This window comes from Panicum virgatum, chromosome 1N (assembly GCF_016808335.1).
Source record: "Panicum virgatum strain AP13 chromosome 1N, P.virgatum_v5, whole genome shotgun sequence".
In the NCBI taxonomy this organism is placed as follows: domain Eukaryota; kingdom Viridiplantae; phylum Streptophyta; class Magnoliopsida; order Poales; family Poaceae; genus Panicum; species Panicum virgatum.
This window is the reverse complement of record NC_053145.1, coordinates 26,531,093-26,554,037: the sequence shown is the minus strand read 5'-3', so window position 1 is coordinate 26,554,037 and position 22,945 is coordinate 26,531,093. Positions and strand designations below refer to the sequence as shown.

The following is a 22,945-nucleotide window of genomic DNA, read 5'->3' as shown; positions in this document are numbered from 1 at the left end:
TGCGAAGCCAGGGTTTAGGGTTGCTGCTGGATGGTTGACTGTATATACTAACGGGCACTATTGGGCTCTATTAGGCTGCAATCTGTCAGCTGCCTCGCCCCAGTGCGCCGCCTCCGCGGCGAAAATCAGGCCCGTCGTCGGGTCACCGATGGGAGAATTTTATTTATTTTAGTGGGCACGTGTTTATTTAGTGGTTTTGCACGTTTCCAGTCACATGTTTAAAACTAATTTTTTATCAACTCTACAAAGCTATATAATATACTCCATGGTGTAAAAATTTCGCCAAGTAGACAAATCAGGAATATATAAATCACAAAATTCAACAAAATAAAATCAATAACAATAATAATGTAGCATAAGAGCTTGTCTCAATCCATTATTGTTGATTATTGATTGATATGAGAATTTAAAATATGACCAACACCAGCATGCAAGACTTAAAAAATGTACAAATCCATCCATATTTCTTGCTCAGATCAGCCATGGAATGCGATTAATTTATCTAGATATATTTCTCCACGCAGGTGTTACATATAGTCTTTAGAGCTCCAGCTATATCTTCAGGAATGTTATCATTGCTCTCATTCCATAACCACTTCAGTAGATCTATGACCAACCACTTCCTTAGAACTCTCGCATCCTGGTATACAAGGCATCACCACAACAAAAATGTTAGTTAGATGGCTAATGTCACATCATAGCAAGAGCATTTAACTTTGACGAAGAGTGTTACTAACCAGACATAGCAGATGATGAAATTGTTTACTATCCCACATGTCCATGAGAATGACAGAAATAAACCCCATCAAATTACTGCAGAAGATGGCTAGTCGAGATGCTATTTAAAAATAATTGGATTGCATCAAACGACAGCTAAAAATTATTTTTTTATTAATATCATAGCAAAACTGTCTAGTTGATCATGTGGCTCACTCTATTAACCATACATGCAGCAGGGGAACATTGTTAATACTGTGCAGGCAAGCTGTAATAACAACTTTTACTATCCTACCATGCTTCAAAATAACTCCAGTTATTTAAGGCCAAATAAACTAACTACTATTGTTTCAAGAAATGGAGACTCTATATAGTTGTGATAAGGGAAAATAAACAGCTCTGTTCCATTCAATGCAGAGTGATCGAGGCCCTGAAACAGAGGCAACAATGCCATCTTCAGTAGCTTAAATGGAAAAAGGAAGCATATAGCATTGTGTTATTGAATCAAGTAGTAGTAGCTGCATGTCACAAGCTCCTTGGACAAGCAACAAGCTGACATACACATGAAGTTATTTTCAATTCGACATTACAGAAGAAGTGGAATTTATCCATGAAAAATGAGCAGTATTTCTAAGAATAAGCACACAGGCAAAGAGAACCTATTTTAAGACCTTTTAAATAGGCAATCCTTGTGTAGATAACTAATTAATATGACATCATCTTGTGATTCTTCTATCTTACAGTTTGCCGTCGATCTTGATCTTCATGCTGCTACAAGACAATAGTCAAAATAGAAAAGAAGAAAACAAAGAAGAGCTCCAGAAAATCACAGTTAGCTTGATTATGTGATTTACCTTGCCCCCAATGTTTCTTTCTTTTTTCAATCGCCTCAGTGGTGCTCTACAAATCTGATTGAAACATGAGGAAAAGACATACAGTGAACGCCATACGTGGAACCAATTCTCTACAACAACAACAACATAGTCTTTTTTCCCAAGCAAGTTAAGTAGGCTAGAGAAGAAACCCGAAAGAAATAAGTTCAAGGTTCAGGCACATTGATAGCTAGTCTCCAAGCGCTCCTATCCAAAGCTATCTCTTTAGAGATATTCCAATCCTTAAGGTATCTCTTAACCGACTCATCCAACATCAGTTTAAGTCTACTTCTACCCCTCTTTACATTATCGACCCACTCAAGAACCCCATTACGCACCGGCACCTCAGGAGGCCTTCGTTGGACATGTCCAAACCATCTCAACCGATGCTGGGTAAGTTTCTCCTCAATTGGTGCCACCCCGACACTATCCCGAATAACTTCGTTCCAAACTGTATCCCTCCTTGTGTGCCCGCAAAACCACCGCAACATCCGCATCTCTGCTACACTCAGTTGCTGGACATGTCGCCTTTTTTAGGCCAACATTCAGCACCGTATAATATTTCCGGACGAATTGCTGTCCTATAGAATGCCTTTTAGTTTTTGTAGCACCCTCTTGTCACAAAGAATGCCAGAAGCTTGCCGCCATTTCAACCAGCCAGCTGAAATTCTATGCCTAACATCTTCATCAATATCGCCATCCTTTTGTAGCACCGATCCTAAATACCGAAAAGTATCCTTCTGGACCACCACTTGCCCATCTAGACTAACGTCTCCCCCCTCATGCCTAGTCGCGCTGAAATCACACATCATGTACTCGGTCTTGGTCCTACTAAGTCTGAACCCTTTCGACTCTAACGTGCGTCTCCACAGCTCTAACTTCCTATTAACTCCTGCCCTACTCTCGTCAACTAGCACCACATCATCAGCAAAGAGCATACACCAAGGGATCTCACCTTGTATATCTCTTGTGACCTCATCCATCACTAAAGCAAATAAATAAGAGCTCAATGCTAACCCCTGGTGTAGGCCTATATTAATAGGAAAGTCAGTGGTGTTGCCATCCTTATACATATCCTTAATGAGGGTAATGTACTTAGTTGAGACTTTATGCTTCTCCAAGGCCCACCACATGACATTTCTCGGTACTTTATCATATGGCTTCTCAAGATCAATGAAGACCATGTGCAAGTCCTCCTTCTGCTCCCTATATCTCTCCATCAATTGTCATATTAAGAAAATCGGCTTCATGGTTGACCTTCCAGGCATGAACCCAAATTGGTTTTGGGTCACACTTGTCACTCTTCTTAGGCGATGCTCGATAATCCTCTCCCAAAGTTTCATCGTATGGCTCATCAGCTTAATCCCACAGTAGTTAGTACCATGGAACCAATTCTCTAATTATTAAATTACTTACCATAGCATTATCCAAGAAAAACTGCAATTCGTCACACATAAGAATTTCTTCAAAACAAATATTTCTAAAGGGGCCAACAAATATTTGACGCATTGTGCGCCATGAGCTGCTAAAGCTAAGAACCCTTGCAGTGCAATCTAGGTCGCACAAGTTACTTACCTTGGCGATATCCAAACTCTAGGTGTTGAAGGCACCACATTAATAGGATTCTTCTCAGCATGGTCTAGCAGTTAGGCATTTGAAAGTAACTGCCATCTTCTCGATATAATTGAGACAAGTCTTGGGCAACGGTCGTCTCCAACTCAGCCTCCCTCTAAAAATACAGCCACTGTTGCTATCTGCAAAAGTTTAATAAAAATATAAGGTCTTAAGACTTGTAGCACTAAGCATTGGGGCCATGCATACAGGCGGATACTGCCAATACAACAAAGTATAGCATATATATAATAAACACCGAAAATGATTGCAAATAAATTAAGCACCACGGTCAATTACAGCCACTACTAAAGGAGATGTGAAGCGGATACGAATAAGCCAATTAGGCATATATGCAATAGATATTGATCATGAGATATTAAAAATGATAGATTATTCGATTAAGTTACAAAAACTGAAACCATTTTCATGCACCTACTTCTAATGTGGAAACATAGAAAGAACAGCTGACTTAGGGTGCGCAACACCATGGTGGTCGCCGCATTCAACTTGATTGCTGGTCACGTGGTTTCAGCATCCTCCTGCCAATCTAGGCAATGGTGGTGGTGAATGCAGATATATCTGCCTACAAAGAATATGGCCAAGTTAGCTATGCAATCTACAGAAAGTGGTAAAGCTAGGACAACAATGTACCGTGTAGATTCTGAAAATATGGCGAATAGTTGCAACAATACGTGGCACAAGAAAGATGTGAACTATATACGCTTAGCTATGCAACATACCTTAAATATGCCTTTTTTAGCTTTGAATGGCAAGATGTCATGATAGTGCTAAAAGTTTTAATGTTAAAAGTATTATACTTGTACATGCAAAATTTTTGAAGGTGGTCTTGGAAATATAGTATAGACAGATATGAGACCAGAAATCCTTCAACGCAGAAAAGTTTGCTATGGGCAACAAAAATCATAAATTACATAAGTTTGTTTTCATGAAAATTTGCACAGCTAGTTGAAACTTTTATCCATAGTCATAGGAAGGGGATATCTGATACTTACTATGCTGGAACCTGGAAGGTTGAATCAATGAGGAAAATGCAAAGGTAACAGGCTCTAATATGATCACTAAAGCTGGAAGCAAAAGCCAGAAAAATTGATCACTCCATAAGACATCTAGTGTTCTGCTAGGTTCAGGGATTCACATTTACTGCAAAATCTGATCTTGTTCTCTTCTAGGTTCAGAGATTAGAAATTTCAGAGCTTTACACGTGAGGTAATTAAGTTATTAGGAACTATAAACCACTATATGAGATAATTAAATTATTAGAAGGTATAACCACTACAAACATGCTTACATGTTATCATCATCTTGTGACATTAGGCTGACATCAATATAGAACATTATGTTGCAACATGCGGCAGTTCAGATATCATGAATAACTCTAAAAGGTTATCATGACCATGCCAGATTCCTGGTGTAGACTTACACACTATATCCTGGTGTAGACCATGCCCAGGATTGTGCCACTCCATTGATCCCCTTGCTGCTACAATAACAAATAAAAAAGCCCATTATAAATAGAGAGTGAATCTGGTAGAAGTGAAATAATAATTGGCTAGTTAGAAAACAATCAATGGTGGAATCATCTTGACTACCAAGCAACAGATCAGACAAACTTAAACAGAATGGGCAATTTTTCATTGTTGAGAACTGTAGCGAAAATGGTCTCACATGCCATATTTCAATATAATGTTTTGGCGATTGATGACACAAACTTGGACTAATATATGTGTTAAGATGATCATTATCAGGTTTATAGGTCCAAGGGATGAAAAGATCAAAGACCCTGAAGAAACCAAGTCGAAAAGATCAGAACAGAGACAATTTACTATCACCGGTTGAACCGACGATAGGGAAATTGTACTCACCGGTGCAATGGACAAAGAAAAGGCCAAATCAGGAGAGTACACCGGATGAAGCGACGAGGAGCAGAGTGAAGGCGTCGGTGCAATAAACCCAGAAGCTGAGGCTAGAGTTTTGCGTCGGATGAACCGACGATGCCTGAAGACTACGCGTCGGTGCAATGACTTGAAGTGAAGACAGACTCAGAAACACCGGTTGAACCGACGATGAAGAAAAAGTGAGCGTCGGTGCAGTTGTCCAGAGACTCCATTTTTCGGGGGGTTTCTGAACTTGCATTCACCGGTTAAACCGACGAAGAATTCAAGAACGTCGGTGCAATTGATCAAGTAGCCGTTGGAGCAGTAACAACTAGTTGCTGGGAAATATCATTCACCGGTTGAACCGGTGTTGACAAAACTGGAGCGTCGGTTTAACCAGCGTTAAGGAATTTTGTCAGCCTTTCCCAACGGCTCTTTTGGGGTGTGTGGGCTATATATACCCCCAAGGCCGGGTCATTTGAGTGTGCTGGAGTTGCTTAAAGCTTACTACACTTGAAGAACATCTCCAACCACCATAGAGCTTCATTGTACATCATATAGGCTTAAGCACACATGTGAGAGTGCTTAGTGCTTGATTAGCCTTAGTTCTTGAGAGAACTAGCTTGAGAGAAAGTCTTGCTGCGGCAAGCATCTTGTGTATTCGTCGTGTGACCCTCCGACTTGGTGTGGAGCGGCAACGACACTTTGTGCGGGGAAGGAGACCCCTCTTGGTGAGAAACTCCAATAGTGAAGACGGTGCCGTTGGTGACGCTTCGAGAGAGACGGTGGCAGTGGCCTTGTCTTGGTGACTTGGGGTCACTTAGCCTTTGCTTGCCGGTAGCCTTGGTGACGAACGCAAGACGGTGATCAAGCAAAGGGACTCGGTATCACACTTGTTCATGTTGGACAAGTAGCCGTGGATGTAAGGAGGGACTTGGTGTCCTAACCGAACCACGTTAAATCGTGTGTCTTGGTGTCTTCACGGAAGTTTGCATATTCTCTCTCTTACCTCTTTACTTATTGTATTACGTTTCCGCATTTACTCTATCTTACGTGACTTTACTTTCCTAGTTAGTTTGATTAGGATTGACTATAGATTGCAAGTCTTTTAGGGGTAAGTAGAGAGCAGCATAGATAAATCTTAGTCATAACTAGCATATGTAGGACGTGTTAGGTTTATCTTATGCAAATAGATTGAGCCCTAGAATAGAAAGCGATTAGCGACCCTATTCACCCCCTCCCCCTCTAGGGTCGGACACCCCGGTGATCCTTACAAGAACACGGGAAATCAATTCAATAGAAGACAGCAAGATGACCATGGATCACTTCACCTGAGCAAGTAGGGGCCACATCGAGAAACAAGGCATTTATCCATCGCACTGTCATCCCCTGAATATATTTATTTTCTCCTGTAGATACCTATCGTAAACTAATATGTAAAAGAATTTGCACATTCCTTTTTACTCACTAAACCATTTCATAGTTAGGGACCTTGTCATATCTAGAGTGCTCATCCAAAGCAGAAAAAAGTATTAAAAGCCATGCACAGACAGGAGAAAAAGCCATTGCTGTTCGGGGATGAAGTGAAATTGAAAAGGAAAAAAAATTGGAGAAATATGGAGTACCACCTGCTTCTTCCTTGGAGTACAGCGGCATAGAGCAACCATCTCACTCGCCAATATCTCATCCCAGCGTAAGAGGTTAGTATGGTCGCCTAGAGATGTGCCCAATTATTATCTGACTACTCGAGTAGTCATAAATCTAGCAAGGATGTTAATGATATCTACCAACCATCCGAAAGTTTGATATCAGAAATAATCAAGCCAAATAAAAAGTCCACTCCTGAACACATGCACCATGGAAGTGTCACACAAAGGGATAAATTAGGCAGCGCAAAATAATTGAGAAAGAAAAAAAGCATCAAATAGGTGTAGTATCTGACGGTGCAGGTCCTTGCAGGTTTTATGATGGTACAAATTAGTACAATTGATATTATCTAATCATCTGTAAAATCATCCATGTCAGCATTGATATTCAATCATAAGAGAATTGAACTTTTACAATTCACAATTTGAGTGATATATTTTCAAGATTAAAAGAGTGAGTATAGCTGTGAATTATGAAATAATTACCTGACGGGTTGGAGATAAAAAACAGAAGGGGCGGACTGGTGTAGACTTGTAGGATGATTGGGTAACGAATGCCATGTTATACTCATGATCTATACTCACAGACTGAAAGACTGAAACAAATGCCAAAAGATCGAACTGAAGAAACACAAAAATTCAGAAACTTGAGTCAGTATGTAATTACAATCGATATGTAGAGTACGGGTCGGCCGCCAGCCACATACATGCTAAGCTGCTGGAGAAGCACCTCCCTGATCTGTGCATCCCACGCAAGCAAAGAATTGAGTGAACTTCCTGTGTCCTATCAGCAACGATTTGAGAGCCACAATCTGTTAAGCTTTTGCACAAATCCAACCGCACAGCAGGCAAAAAGTGGTCATCCAGAACAAGCGAGAGCGCAACGAATCGGATTGGAGGCGGCGAGAGATCTGCGGCGGGGAGATCAGAACGTACACCCACCTTGATGATCAGGCGCGGGAGGTTGCTGTTGGCCATCAAATCGGGGCTGGGGCACAGGCTTTCCTCCTTTGCGAAGTTGCGGCGCCGCTGGTGCCTTGAGGATGGCGCGGAGGAGGAAGCGACGACGCCGACGCCGCGGACGAAGCGGCGGCGCGGACGGCGCGGAACAGTGATGCCGAGGACGGCGCAGTGGCGGTGAGCGGACGTCGCGGCGTCGCGGACGGCGGCCGGGGATGGGGGCCGGCGGCACGTGGACGGCGCGGCGACTGGAGACCGCGCCGCGGCCGGCGCGGGCGAGCTCCGGCCTCCCCTGCTCTCGAGGACAGGCGGCGAAGGCCCGCGCGGGGCGCGGGCGGCGGATCTGCGACGACGAGCGGCGGCGAGGCGTCCCCGAGCGAGCGGCAGCGGGACCCGGCCTCCCGAGCAAGGAGCAAGAGGAGGGGAGGCTGCTGAGAGGTGGCGGCGGGAGGGATGGGCTCTGCGGAGGGGGAGGAGATTGGGAGGAGGCGTGCGCGCAGGGAGGGGGAGATTGGGAGGCGCGCGCAGGGATTGAATAGCTTGATTGGTTTGATTGGCTGATTTTGCGGAGAGATAGGAGGCGGGGCCGGGCGGGTACAGAAGCGGGTAAGGGTATTTCCGACCATTTCTTCGTCCAACTCCTCCAAACATACTATTTATTATATTTTACTACAACTCTCCAAAAAATTCCTCTCCCTATAATTCCTTCTCTCCAACCATTCCCCATGTCTATTCCCCCTATATACTATCACTCATTAACTAAATATTTTTTATCATTTTTGAATTTAAAAAATCATATAATATTTGTATTGTCATAATACGTATTATTATCATGTTACGGGGCTCAAACGAGATTAATATCACGACGAAATGGTGTGATTAGAATATAGAGGAAATTAGAACTCACTTTATATATGGGGGAAATTGGAACTCCCCCCATATATAGAGTGAGCTATAGGGGGAAGTTTCCAACGGTTCCCCTATAGCTCCCCCGATATGGGGTGGGGGGAGGGATAGAGGGCTCGGTTGGAGCAAGCCTAAGCGCGACGATTTGGTGAGAAAAAATAGGTATTTGTGACAGAAATATTTTTTTAATGATATTTTGGGGTTTGGTCAAACACTAAGATTTTTTATGTGGATCTAAAAAATACTTTGTGAGAGGAATAAATGGATTAGAATGGATAACAATTGTTCTCAATTCTTTTAATAGATTGACCTGATCTCCGATTACATTCGGGGCAGAGGAGGCGGCCATCCAGCCCGGCCACGTCACCGGAAAAATCCCTGGCCCTGCGATGCCGAGAGGTTGGCTGGGATGCGGTGGCTCACGGCAGCCAGTTAAATTTTTCGCAGCTTCGCCGTGTCAGTCGGTTGACCACCATACGGCGCCTTCAATTGCCACATGCCCTACTTGAGCTGCCTACGTGTCCCGATTTGTTTCGTGGACGTGCTCGCGTTTGGATAAATCCTGCCGCTGCATGTTCCTGCTCTTCTTTTCCTCCTACTCTTCCTCTGTCTTGCTTTCTGGGTTTGTTAACTCCGCTGGTTGTGGTTCCTTTCTTCACCGTTGCTTTCGCTGCTGGCTTCGAGCTTTGCTGTTTTTGCTCCTTCGGTTCTCGCTACTAACTTTTGTGTGGTTAGTTCTGGTACTTCGTTTGCTTAGGATACTGTCTACCCTTCGCTGCTACTCTCAATCTGTCTCTCCTTCCCTTTTTTTAACAAGCTGCCATCACTTTTTGTTTTTGTTCCTCCCGTTGCTAGCTTCCGTGCTAAGGGCCATGTATTTCAAAACCTTGTTTTATGCATTCTGCTGCTGAGCTCCATCAATCGTTTGCTACTTCTTTCGTGCCGCTAGTGTTTGCCCTTCTCCTGCTCAACCTCGTTTCTCGTCTTTCCGCAGCTTTGATTCTCTAACTTGGCATTTTGGAATTGTTAGCCCTTGATTTGGCTTCTTTATTTTCCTTGGCTACGAAATCTGCCTTGCCTTGGGACGGTGGCTTCCTTTACTATGATTTTTATTTGGCCTACAGTTTTCCCCACTCTTTTTATTTTCTAGATCGAAATTTGCTATATATATTGCACTGGGATATTTTTCTGCAGTTGCAATTATTCTAAAGAAACTCGCATTTGCTATATATATTGCTAGCAGTTCCAAAATATTTTTATTAGAATATTTTTTTACATACTGTCTACTCACGCGCATGGGCACGCGCTAATCACTAGTGAAAATTTATTCACGTGGCATAGTCCATTTGGCCGCGCTGTCCTGACCGGCGCGATAGCCGGTCTCCATCGGAAAACCGTGGTGCGGCTCCAATATAGTGCCTACGGGGCTAGATCTGTCACGCCACTAACGTGATAAGAATTATAAATCGAGACCGCTCTGATTATCTTCTTCCCTTCCCATTCTTATCCCTCACCTGCTCTAGGAGAACCCTTGCTACTCAGCCGCCGGTGGCCTCCGCCCCTCAATCCCATAAATCCACCCTTTTTAGGTTGGAAAACTTAGGGGAAATGTTCCTCACTGTCAGACCCGGAGCAGCGGGACTGCTCATAGGCATAGAATGTTCTAGAGTAAGGGATAACGCACGGATGTACCATACCTCTCTTGTAACTACCCAAATAGGCGTAGAACTAGCTGTTATACAAGGAAACTACCCGACTATGTTGTAGTAGGACTCCAACTGTAATCGGTTAGGATTTTCCATGTAACCCTGTCCCTTCGGATATATAAGGACTTGCAGGGACACCCTCAAAACAAATCAACACCCAAGGTAATACAAGCAACCACACAAGACGTAGGATATTAAGCATCTTGTGGCTCGAACCTGTCTAAATCCTTGTATTCTTTGCACCATCGAGTTTCAGAGCTAGTCGATCCCTACCTACAATCCTACTGCTAAGGGTATCTGTTGGATTGTTATTCCAGCCAGTCCACCAGGGGTGTACCCGGCGGTAGAGTTTCAGGACGGGGATCTTAGGACCAAGAGCTCGATGGTAACACGAAGACGCAGAGACTTAGACAGGTTCAGGCCGCGATGTGCTTAATAGCCTACGTCCTGTGTTTGGGGTTGTATTAGGTGATGAGGACATCGCCATGCTGGACATGCACGAACCGGCCTCATCTCCAAGTTATAAGTCGACTCCAACTCGGTTTTCACGTTCATCTCGGATTCAGCCAACACCCTTGCACGGTTTCGACGATATCTCCCTCATACGGAGTCGGAATGAGGTGATCTTGAATGCGTTGGAATCGTGACGATGAGACGCTTCTTTTGGTTCTGGTCCCAGCTCCAGAAGCCTCGTAGATCATTCTGTGTGACCATGGGAATGTGCTGCGACACCCATTTTGGGCCTTTTTCAGGCTTTGTATCGCGTCGGGCCTTAAGCCCAAGTTGTGGGTGCCCCCCTGGTCGCCCCCAACCATAGGACGCCCCCTTCTCCTTTAAACTCAGTAGCCGTCGCCATTTAGACTTGGGTTTTGTTTAGTTCTTGTGTTTTCCTTCGAGAAACAGAGATTGATTCGTTGTAACTGTGGCGACAAGTCCTTTTACAGTGATCCAGGGCCCCCGTTCTTGATCTCCTCCACTGTGTCGATTAGTCCTTTGGAATCGAGTTCTCAAACCACTCTTTGATTCGCTTCATTCATATTTGCAATATCAGATTGCGTGTTTACATCTTCTTGCTTGTGTTCTTCGATTCGCTTGCAGGAAAAGCCTTCTCGGCGAGGTCAATCAAGTTGTGCTTGGTTGATAACCAACAGAGCAGTGGTATAACGGTTGCTTGACTTCGAATCGTGCTGATTAGAAGCCGGATCGCTAACGTCACACACTCCACCAATCGAATTTACCTCTACCTCTCGGAAGTTCGGGCCGCGTCTACATCAAGTGGTATCAGATTTCAGGTTTCCCGTGAGGTATTACCCTTCGTTTTTCCCTTTAGATTTGTTTCGTGTCACTGTCCTAGAGTCCACAAAAACCCTACAAAAAAATATCATTGTCCTAGAACTATTTTAGCCTTTGCAATTTTGTTTTAGATTCGCTTTGTTGAGTTTGTGTCCGTGGTCGAGTCTTGTTGCTGGTTTAGTGTGTTCGTAGTCGTAGTTCAATCGCCCGTTGTAGTTTGTTTGTTTCCGCTGCTATCCCATCCACTTTTACCCAAACAACAAGTCGATCCACCCCATTACTCGACTTGCCCTCACTAGCCGCCTTGCGTGAACTCTCGCCGCACCAGCCCTAGATAGGTTGCAAACCGCCTTGTTTTTTTCGCCTTGCATCGCAGCCTTTCTTGATTTCATCTGGCGATATCTATTGCTGCATATACCAGGGATACTTTGCACTAGCTGAGACGCTTTGCTCAGTCGCTTTGTGTGCCGGGGATAGGGAAGCTTTGCCCTAACCGCCGCCGGCCAATCTACCGAGTTGTGCCATTGGAAACACGTAACTTGAGTTACCTTCGGTAAAACAGGCATAACTTTTCGCTCGGTGCTCCATTTTGGCTCAATTTTTTACAGCAGAGAGAAGACAAAATTCTATACATACGATAAAACTACTTTTCCATTTGGAGCTGATCTCAAAAAATTCAAAAAAAATCGGGAAGAAAGAGTTTTGAGGCTACCAAGTGATTTTCCAGTTTTTTAGAAACGCTCCTGATTTTCTGTAGGTCACATCCCACCTCTGTTTAAGGTGCAAATTTTTGTGGTTGGAGCTTGTGTTACATCTGTTCGGAGAAAAATATATAAAAAGATAGTTGAAAAAAAAAAGAAATCCTGATTCCTACTAGTCCTGGAGGTTTTTCGCGGAAAAAATTAAAAACAAGTGCGTCTCCAAGGATGAACTTAAGAAACTTGTTGATGACCATCGCACCTACATCGACGGGAAGTTCAATGAGATGATGCGCAGTATCAATGGAGTTGTCACACGCCTTGAGCATATTGAACAACATCCCCCTCGACAGCGACACCGACGCCACCCTCCTGATGGTGATGAGGACGAGGATGAGGATGCCGTCCTTGATGATGATGAGGATCGTGATGCGTACCGTCTTCGGCGCAATCATCAAGGTATTGGTGGTAATCATAATCATGGTAACAATGATTCTTTTGCTAAAACTAAATTTACCATGATTCCTTTTGCTGGTACTGCTGATCCTGAGGCTTATTTAGATTGGGAACTCATTGTTGAACAAAAGTTTAATTCTCATTTGGTTCCTGCTGAGCATAGAGTCAGACTTGCTACTAGTGAATTTACTAGTTTTGCTTTGTTTTGGTGGAATGATCTTTGCAATGCTGGTAATGCTGCTGCTGTGCCTCAAACTTGGCCTATTTTGAAACAACGCATGAAGTCTCATTTTGTTCCTCCTTATTACCAGTGCGATCTACGTTTAAAATTGCAAAATTTAAAACAAGGTGATAAAGGAGTAGAGGAATATTATCAGGAATTGCTTATTGGTCTAGCATGTTGTGGTATTCATGAGGATGATGATGATACTAGTGCTAGGTTCTTTGGTGGTTTAAATCTTGATATACAGTATATTCTTGATTACAAAGAATGGACTTGTTTTCCCAATCGTACCATCTTGCTCTTAAGGTAGAACGGGAAGTACGGGACGCCGCATTGTCCAACATTCTTTCAGGTCCAACACTGGGAGATCGTTTCAGCAGCGTTCCGACGTGGAGAAGCCTAAGGCGCCTGTTGCTAAGCCACCAGCAACACCACCAGCAACACCACCAGCTCCTGCGCCAGCTTCTGAGGTAAGTAATGTGTCTACTGTGCAGGCCCAACAACACAAGAAGCATGCTACGCTTGAAAGGGGGTCTTCGAGTAGATCATCTACAAACATCGTGTGCCACCGCTGCAAGGGAATGGGACATGTCATGAAGTATTGTCCAAGTACTCGAGCTTTCATCACTGCACCTGATGGTAATGGATATGTAAGTGCTAGTGATGTTGAGGATGAATTGGTTCTTGCAGCTAACTTTGTTGCAGATTCGGAGGACGAGTGTGAGGCAATTGATTCTGCGGCTGCGATAAAGGACCTTCCTAGTCTTCTTGTGCAGCGTGTGCTGACTTCTAAAGTGGAACATGATGACGAGGAGAAAATCCAACGCAAGAATTTGTTCCACATGTTTCTCCAAGTTAAGGATTGCCGTGTTCTCACCGTAATTGATAGCGGGAGTTGCAACAACTTGGTGAGTTTAGATTTGATCAAGAGGTTTGGTTTGCCCACTCATTCTATTCCTCAGCCTTACTACCTTGAATGGTTCAGCACTAGTGGTAAGACTAAGCTAACTAAATCAGCACGCATACACTTTTCGGTTGGTTTTTATCATGACTATGCTGATTTTGATGTTGTACCTATGCAATCATCTTCATTGTTGTTAGGACGACCATGGGAATTTAATAATGATGTTGCACACCATGGTAGAACTAATACATACACTTTCATGCATAAGAACAAAAAGATTACTTTGCTTCCTTTATCACCAGCTGATATTAGGAAACATTTTAATGAGTTTGCTGCAAATGATAAGAAAACACCTCCTAGTAATGACTCTTGTGATGCTCAAACTAATAGAATTAAATTGAAGGATGGTGTTTATATTGCTACTACATCTTCTGCTGCTGTGTTATGTGATAACTCTGATGCACCTTATTATACAATGCTTTGTCGGGATATGTGTTTTATTAACAATGATCCTATGCCACATATTTTGTATCATGTTGTCACTAACCTTTTGCAGGAATTTGATGCTGGGATGGAGATGAGGATGACTCCAATTCAAGAAGGGGAGGATGATGAGGACATCGCCACGCTGGACATACACGAACCGGCCTCATCTCCAAGTTACAAGTCGACTCCAACTCGGTTTTCACGTTCATCTCGGATTCAGCCAACACCCCTGCGCGGTTTCGGCGATATCTCCCTCATACAGAGTTGGAATGAGGTGATCTTGGATGCATTGAAATCGTGACGACGAGATGCTTCTTTTGGTTCTGGTCCCAACTCCAGAAGCCTCGAGGATCATTCTGTGTGACCACGGGAAGGTGCTGTGACACCTGTTTTGGGCCTTTTTTAGGCTTTGTATCGTGTCGGGCCTTAAGCCCAAGTTGTGGGTGCCCCCCTAGTCACCCCCAACCCTAGGACACCCCCTTATCCTTTAAACTCAGTAGCCACCACCATTTAGACTTGGGTTTTGTTTAGTTCTTGTGTTTTCCTTCGAGAAACAGAGATTGATTCGTTGTAACTGTGGCGACAAGTCCTTTTACAGTGATCCAGGGCCCCCGTTCTTGATCTCCTCCACTGTGTCGATTAGTCCTTTGGAATCGAGTTCTCAAACCACTCTTTGATTCGCTTCATTCATATTTGCAATATCAGATTGCGTGTTTACATCTTCTTGCTTGTGTTCTTCGATTCGCTTGCAGGAAAAGCCTTCTCGGCGAGGTCAATCAAGTTGTGCTTAGTTGATAACCAACGGAGTAGTGGTGTAACGGTTGCTTGACTTCGAATCGTGCTGATTAGAAGACGAATCGCCAACATCACACACTCCACCAATCGAATTTACCTCTACCTCTCGGAAGTTCGGGCCGCGTCTACATCATTAGGGTTAGTGGAATGCTGCGAAGAAGAAGTCTCTCTATGGGTCTTCCTACGTCTCCTTTATATAAGCTAGGAGGCGTAGGGGTACAAGGAAAGTATGCTCGGGTTTTTTTACAAGGAAGGAGGTTGGTTAAGATCCCTAGATATTCGGGCTTCTAGCTGGAGCCTCTCATCCTGATCTACTGAAGATCCTTTCTGCGCACAGCCGAGTCCATGCACGCTGAGTAGTTGTAGCCGAGTCACCAAGCAGGGTAGTCTCCCGGGTTCGGGGATCCCACTCGGCAGGGACATACATAGATCTACCTCTGTCAAGCCTCCGAGCGCTGGAGGGCCGAGTTGAATCTTGTCGAGGTCTTGCGGTGCTCTTTGCAAATATCCATACTTGCTGTAGATCCAGAACAGGATGCGCCCCTAGGCACACCCGTTGGGTGTAGCCCCCGACCTTCGGAAGGTTTCGGAGAAGCATTTCGAGGGTCAAAGGAATGATCCCTGACTCCTGATGATCCAAGAGCCTGAGCCCTTGATGATTGTTTTCGTTATGCCAACTCCCTGAAGATATTGGCTCTTAGCTACCTCGAGGCAGCTATTGCGTTTGAATCCAACTTGGTTCCCTGACCCTAAAGCCCGGGTTCAAGTCACTGAGACATACCAAGCGATTGCAGCTTTCGGGCCCTAAGGCCTCGGCCGGGTCACTGGGACACACCGGGTCATAGATGGCGCCCAGCCCCCGAGCAGGGTCGCTGGCGGAGTCATGGAGAAGCGCTGAGTAGTCGCGGTGTCCGATCCCTGAGGCCCTGGCTGGGTCACAGAGACACATCGGGTCATCGATGGCACCCAGCCCCCGTGCAGGGTTGCCGTCGGAGTCTCGGAGACGCGCCGAGTAGTCACGGCGTCTGGGCCCTAAGGCCCTGGCTGGGTCATGGAGACACACCGGGTCGTAGATGGCACACAGCCCCCGAGCAGGGTCCCTGGCGGAGTCACGAAGACGCGCCGAGTAGTCGCGGCATCCGGGCCCTGAGACCCTGGCTGGGTCACGGAGACACGCCGGGTCGTAGATGGCGCCCAGCCCTCAAGCAGGGTCACTAGAGGAGTCACGGAGACGTGCCGAGTAGTCGTAGTGTCTGGGCCCTGAGGTCCTGGCTGGGTCACGGAGACACGCCGGGTCGTAGATGGCGCCTAGCCCCCGAGCAGGGTCACTGGCGGAGTCACGGAGACGTGCTGAGTAGTCGCGGCGTCCGGGCCCTGAGGCCCTAGCTGGGTCATGGAGACACACCGGGTCGTATCAGGAATATTCAAAGCATATTCCCGTTACGGTAAAAAATGAAACCGTTATCACCTCACGCGGATCTGGCGCGCCTGACAGAGGAGAGGGGTGTCAGAGGCAATGGTAAAAAGAAAGTTTCCGTTTTCCCTACTCTGTCCGCCGCAAGATACCCGGCCTGATCAGATTCGGCCATTATGCAGCCTCCGATATTTAAACAAGGGAGGTTGCGCGGAGCAGCCACCCTATTCCCGAGAGCTCCAGAGTTTTCTGCCGCCTTGCCGACTTGGCTAGCTTCCAGAGCTCTCGGCTTTCTTGCTTCTCGCGATTTCCACCCCTTTCCCGAGCCTCGCCGCCATCGCCATTGCCGCCACCCCTGCTGCTTCCTCGTCTTCGACCTCGGGGTGCACCAGAGATGCTCCGTCGCCCTCATCGTCGTGGCAGAAGTGCATGCTCCAAGAGAGCAACATCCAGGACATGGTGGAGCGTGACATCCTCCCAGAGAAGTAGATCTCCGGGTGGCGGTGCTGCTTCGGGGAGGAGTTCCCATCAGAGGACATGGACTAGTCGGTCTTGTTCAAGTCCTTCTACGAGAAGAGCTTCGCGCTGCCCGTGGGGGCCTTCTTCCGCGGGCTTTTTCATTTCTACGGGCTCGAGGTAACACATCTCAAGCCCAATTCGATCGCACAAATCGCCATCTCCATCCACCACTACGAGGGGTATTTGGGGTTCGCCCCCCACTTCAACTTGTGGCAGGCTCTGTACCGTCTTAAGGGGCACCCGTCCAATATTCGCCGGAATGTTATGGGTGGGGCCGCCTTCTCACTGCGCCAAGGGAGCGTCTACCCCGACTTCGAGCTCCGCGACACAAACAAGGGGTGGGCGCGGGAATGGTTCATAGTGTCGAACCCAGCGCCCTGCCTCCCGGCGCGCTCTGGCCACGCGCCGGAGTACAAGGCATGCTGGGAGGAGCCGCCAACCGCTGAGGAGATGGCGCAGGTGGAGTGTCGGTGTTTACCGCCAATCCTGCTCAGGGATACCCTTAGTAGTAAGGTTTGTAGGTAGGGATTGACTGCTCTGGAACTTGATAGTACAAGGAACACAAAGATTTAGACAGGTTCGGGCCGCGAGTTGTGTAATACCCTATGTCCTGTGTAGTTGTTTGTATTGCCTTAGGTGTTGATGTGTTTCGAGGGGGTCCCTATCCGCCCTTATATATCCGGGGGGACATGGTTATATGGAAAGTCCTAGCCGAGTACAGTTGGAGTCCTACTACAATACAATCGGGTAGTTTCTTTTGTACTGCAGCTAGTTCTACGCCTATTCGGGTAGTTACAAGAGAGGTAAGGTACATCCATGAGCTATTCCTTACTCTAGAACATTCTATGCCTATAAGCAATCCCGCTGCCCCGGGTCTGACAAGCTCCCAAGCTCTTCGTAGCCGAGTCCTGCAGGCGTCGAGTACTTGGCTGGGCGTCTTCGAGTACTTCAAGTAGTCAGAACTTCCTCCTGGGCCTTCCTCCAGATACGTCGAGTAGTCCTCCATGTACTTCCGATTGCTTCGAGGCTATGAGGTGCTCAAGCCCCGAAATCTTGATCATATAAGGTGCGCGAAGTACTCGCGCTCCATATGGAGTTGCCCCCGAGCCTTAGGTTGAATCGCAGAATCAGGTTGAGGGTTACTTCAGTCTTTTTCCTTCATTATTTTCCAAAAAATTTGAAAAATAAATCTCTGATGCCCCCGCAGCTCCCGAGCCTTAAATCAAAATCCCTTATTCTGCGGGTAGCCCCCGAGCAAAGATTTGGAATTAAGGATCTAAGACGTGGCATCAGATTGTATTCTTCAGAATATCTGCAGGTTTAATCAGATCCAGTATCCGAAAAGACCTCTTTTTCGGGTAAAAAATCCCAGAAAAATGATTCGATTGGATACGCCACACTGATTGCACCTGAAATATCTTCAGAAATAAAACCCGAGATGTATATCCTTTTACTGTATGCTCACATGGGACTGTATTGTATGGAGAATCTGCATTATTACACGTGAATTCTGCCACTGTAGAGTCGCGGGTTGTCCTCCAGTAAGGTCCCTTGCGGCTATAAAAGGTGGGAAAGAGGCCTTTGTTAGAAGCACCAATATTCTAAAGCTATGGCTTGTGTTTGGTGTTCTTGCTCTCGCCCTCCTGAAGTTTGCGTAGTCCTTTTCAACATAAGATGCTAGAAGAGAACTTGCGAGTGACAAGAGAAGTCCCTGTTACCTCATCTTGCAACCCCAATGCTCTCATCGGATCCATTTTGGACATCATGTCCTTGCATATTCCAATGAGGCGGGTTCTCTATTGATGGGTTGAGTCTTGTTGTGTCACATCCTTGGGGTTGCCTGTTTCTGGGTGCCCAAGAACTGACATCTCTAGTAAGGAGACTTAATCTTGTCACAACGTATTCAGGGAGAAGGAGAATTTTCTCTGCAAGATGCTACAAGAGATTTGGCGAGGCGATTACTATAATATGCCTCCAAACTCTTGAAACTTTTCTCCTAGAATACGAGTATCATTATTCCCTTGATGGGAATAACAAGTTTGTACTTGTTCATGGCCTCGGGCTGATCTAGCTACAGCAGGCCTCGACTAGAAGTTCCCGGAGATCCAGGCAGTGTGTACGCAGGTCCGAGTCATTGTAAAGCTTGTCAAGAAGAAGTACTCGAGTTGTAATATCGAGTAGTTGTACTATGTCGAGTACTTTTTCTTTATCATGGAATATAATCCCAATTGAGGAAAGATGAGTCGAGTAGTTGTCCAGGGATGTGAGTGTTTTCTTTTTCCAGAATGTAATCTTAAAAAAAAGAAATGTCTCAGAAAATCCTATTTTTTCCGCAATTGGTAACTGACTCTTAGCCTTCTAGGTATTTACCGTGTTGCCACCGCTATTATAAAATAGAACGGTAACTAGGTTTTTACCCCACCGGCCGCCATTCTCCTTTTACTATTTTAGATCTGTTCTTGCCATCTGAGATCTAAACCTCCTTGCTCTCCCTTGCTTCCCAAATTCACTTAGGGTTTTAGTCAGTGTATGCGCATGAAGCGCTCTGTTGATTTCTAGATGGCCCCGAAGAAGTCGAGCAAGGGCAAGGGTGTAGTTGCAGAACCAACCCGCGAAGAAGGATGGGTCACAAGTAAGTGCGCTGAATCTAACGTAGAAACTTTAGTTTCTGTTGGTCTTTTGCCGGAGAAATCCGTTATCCAATAGCGTCCTGCCTTGGGTGAGGATCGTCCGTATGAAAATACGGGCGAAATCGTCACTTTTGCTCCTTATTTGGAATGGGGATTGGGGTTCCCTTGTTCATTTTTCTTCTCTGGGCTCCTGCGCTACTACAGGATCCAGCTTCACCATTTGACACCCAATTTCTTTGTTCATATTTCTATCTTTGTGTATTTGTACGAAGCTTTTCTGGGCATCGAGGCCCATTTTGAACTCTTCCGGTTTCTATTCCATCTTAAACCGCAGCCAGATTCCTACATTTTAGATGTAGTAGGAGGTGTGGGTCTTCAGCTTAGATAGGGGAAGGATAAAGTTTATATCCCCTATAAGCTTAGTAATAAGGTAATCGACTGGAAACCCATGTGGTTCTATGTAGAAAACCAGTGGGAGAGCGTCCCAGCGATTACTCTAGGCCCTCCGATACAATGGATAGAGTGGAATAAGAAACCAGTCGACAATAGTCAAGTGTCCGAGCTACTCGCACGGATTGCCGATCTTAGGCAAAAGAATGTTCGACTAGATGAAAAGGAGAATCCATCCGCTATAGGCTCGGAAAACACTTGGTTTCTAGTATCAGGGAACAACTGACTCATCAAGATACTCGGAGGAAGAGATCTCGGATGAGGAAGTAATTAGTCGCGTCCAGTGACTACTAAGGGATGTAAAGAAAGTTCCTGTTGTTCCTGAAACTTTTTCTGCTGTGAATCCTCCGAATCAGGTACAAATAAGAGTAGTCGATTTGTAGTTATCAAGTACTTTACCTTAGTGTAATTCTTATAGAATTTTGCTTTCTGTAGGAGGACGTGCATCGTTTTAAGAGTAGTCCTCCACTGCCAGGAATTTAATAGTTCTTTTTCTTTCTCCATGTGCTCTTATTCTGTCAACCAAGTCCTAGAATGTTCATATGAAATCTTATATATTCAGTACTAACGTCTGACCTTGGTTGTGCAGATTAAGAGGCGCCTGAGGTTAAGAGTGACATTGAGCACAGCCCTACTCCAAGTGCAGAAACCCAGACCGGGCATCCGAACGGTACGCGGTCAATGGTGAGGAAGCGTAGCAGCTCCTTGCAGACTACTAGCAATAGGTAAGTAGCTAGTTGATCGAATACTTTTGTCTTTGAGTTGCTTGTTTCTCAAATGAGTTTTTGCTTTTTCAAGTCCAGCGGCTAAAATACCACGGACTTCAGCATCTGGGGATGATGCTGTGGTGGGACGAACCGTCCCTTCCGCCACAGCGGACCTGTCAAAGGGGACTAGGACTACTCGACCAGCGAGTAGTTCCAATGTAAATAATGCTGGAGGTACGAGTAACCAGGCCGTTATTGTGAGGCCTACCCGAAAATTTGGCACGAGGAAGCTTGCCCTGACAAGGGCTCCTACGTAAGTTCCTTGAAACTTGTATTTGTAGGGTTTGTCTTTGTATCGAGCACCTGATTCGTCTTTTTAGTGACGCACTCCTGGAGGCCAGAGGGGAGACTGAAGATGACTTAGCCCCCAAGTCGGTAGTGGAGAAGCCTCCGAGTACTCCGGAGATGAGTGCTCGCGAAGCAGAGGACATGGCAGATGCCATGCTTCAGAATTCTTCACTACCAGATGCTGAGAGGAGCGATGAAAGGCTCCCAGAGGGCAGTGGAAGCGACAAGCTTCCAGAAGAAAGGGGTGACAAGAAGCTTCCTGAGGAGGAAGGCGGCGAGAAGCTGCCTGAAGAAACTCCAACAGGTAAACTTATAATGCCTTGTACTGAAAAAGTACTTTTCTTTGCTCTTAGTTTGGTTAAGTAACCCATTTTTTCTCTAGATTCCCAAAATCCAGGGAATACTGTGGGGATGATCGAAGATGTGCCAGAAAAGTCAATCTCTGAGGTGCGGGCGAGTGCTTCCCAGGTCTCATCGGCAAGTATCGTGCCGCAAGAGAAGCTAAAGCTTGCATTCAAGCTGCTGGGGGGTAAGTAGTCGAATATATCGAGTACTTATTTTCTTTGATCGAGTAGTGTAAATTGGCCCTTTTGTTGTTATTTTTTGGCAGGAGGTGTTAAGACAAGAGGGTAGTCAGGCCCCGGATGGTTTAGAGCTAAATGCTCTGAGAGAGCAGGTAAAAACGCTCTCGTCCGAGAAGGCTGCCATTCAGGAGAAAATCAAGAAACTCTCCAAGGCCAAGAAAGGTTAGTCTTTAGCATATATGATGTAGTCGACTAGATTGTTCTGCCTGGTATTTATAAGCTTTTCTTTTAATCGAGTACACAGCTTGAACAAAATCTTTAAAGATTGAGGAAAGCTTGGTACTGGATCTAAAGATTCCTATGTATCGAAATGCAGATGAAATTGAGAAGCTCAAGAAGATCAAGGAGGACTCTGACTAGGAGGCGGTGACAACTTTTAAGCAACTCAAAGACCTGTCAGAGTCTCGGGACTTGATGCAGCAGGAGCTCGTAGAGCTGAGGGGTGCTGCTCATGATGTGGCAGGCCTTATTAAGATCCCAGGGGGAATGAAGATGAACCCCTTACGCTGGCGGGGAGGCTTCGAAAAGTACCCGAGAGCTTCGAAAGGTACGTCTCCATGACCACCCGACAGTACGTGGGACATGTACTCGGGTTGGTGAGGTCCTATTGGCCACGTACTCCCCTTGATCCACTTGGGAAGGGTGCGAAGGCTGACTGTACTGATGAGCAATTCGACCAGTATCTGCAAGAGACTTCCGCCGTAGCAGACCAGATAGTGGAGACTTTGAATAAGTCTTGGTCTCCCTAAACTGCTTTGTAAAAATTGTTTGGCGTGTGGGCCACAAGTACTTTGAACAAATGTTTATTATTTTTGTAATGTCGAGTACTTGTAGGATTATTCAATCCTTTTTGTCGAGTAATTGATACTTCGAAAGGCATCACGCCTGCTCGATTGTGGTAGTGGATACAAAGATTTGTATCCATAGGTGCCTTAGGAGGCAGAGTATTCTCGAATAGGATCGAGTTATATGGTTCTAGTCAGAACTCTAGTGCTGACCGGTTAGGATTGAATTCTGCAGGATTAATCAAGTGGGAAAGCACTAAGAGGGTATTTTAAGCTGTAGCTTAATACAAATTTCTTTTTGAAAAATAAATACTTTGTTAGAGTGATGCTCTTATGG

General features: G+C 45.5%; 2 protein-coding genes across 3 annotated transcripts; one reads left to right on the top strand and one right to left on the bottom strand.

The window, feature by feature from the left end:
• Positions 1-3,792: 3,792 nt before the first annotated feature.
• On the bottom strand, positions 3,793-8,355 carry LOC120653433 (SH3 domain-binding protein 1-like). The gene is made up of 4 exons (XM_039931183.1): positions 7,687-8,355; positions 7,452-7,528; positions 7,231-7,365; positions 3,793-4,704 (listed from the first exon to the last, which is right to left on the bottom strand). The coding sequence occupies exons 1-3, from the start codon at positions 8,353-8,355 to the stop codon at positions 7,326-7,328; spliced, it is 786 nt and encodes a 261-aa protein (XP_039787117.1). The 3' UTR covers positions 3,793-4,704; positions 7,231-7,325.
• Positions 8,356-9,133: 778 nt separating this feature from the next.
• LOC120655546 lies at positions 9,134-15,098 on the top strand. Of its 2 annotated transcripts, none has more exons than XM_039933406.1 (2): positions 9,134-9,340; positions 11,415-15,098. In XM_039933406.1, the coding sequence occupies exon 2, from the start codon at positions 13,568-13,570 to the stop codon at positions 14,675-14,677; it is 1,110 nt and encodes a 369-aa protein (XP_039789340.1). In that variant the 5' UTR covers positions 9,134-9,340; positions 11,415-13,567; the 3' UTR covers positions 14,678-15,098. The 2 variants fall into 2 exon arrangements, with proteins under 2 accessions (XP_039789340.1, XP_039789341.1); XM_039933407.1 differs by having other exon boundaries at positions 9,134-11,620; positions 12,367-15,098.
• The last annotated feature ends 7,847 nt before the right edge of the window (positions 15,099-22,945 follow it).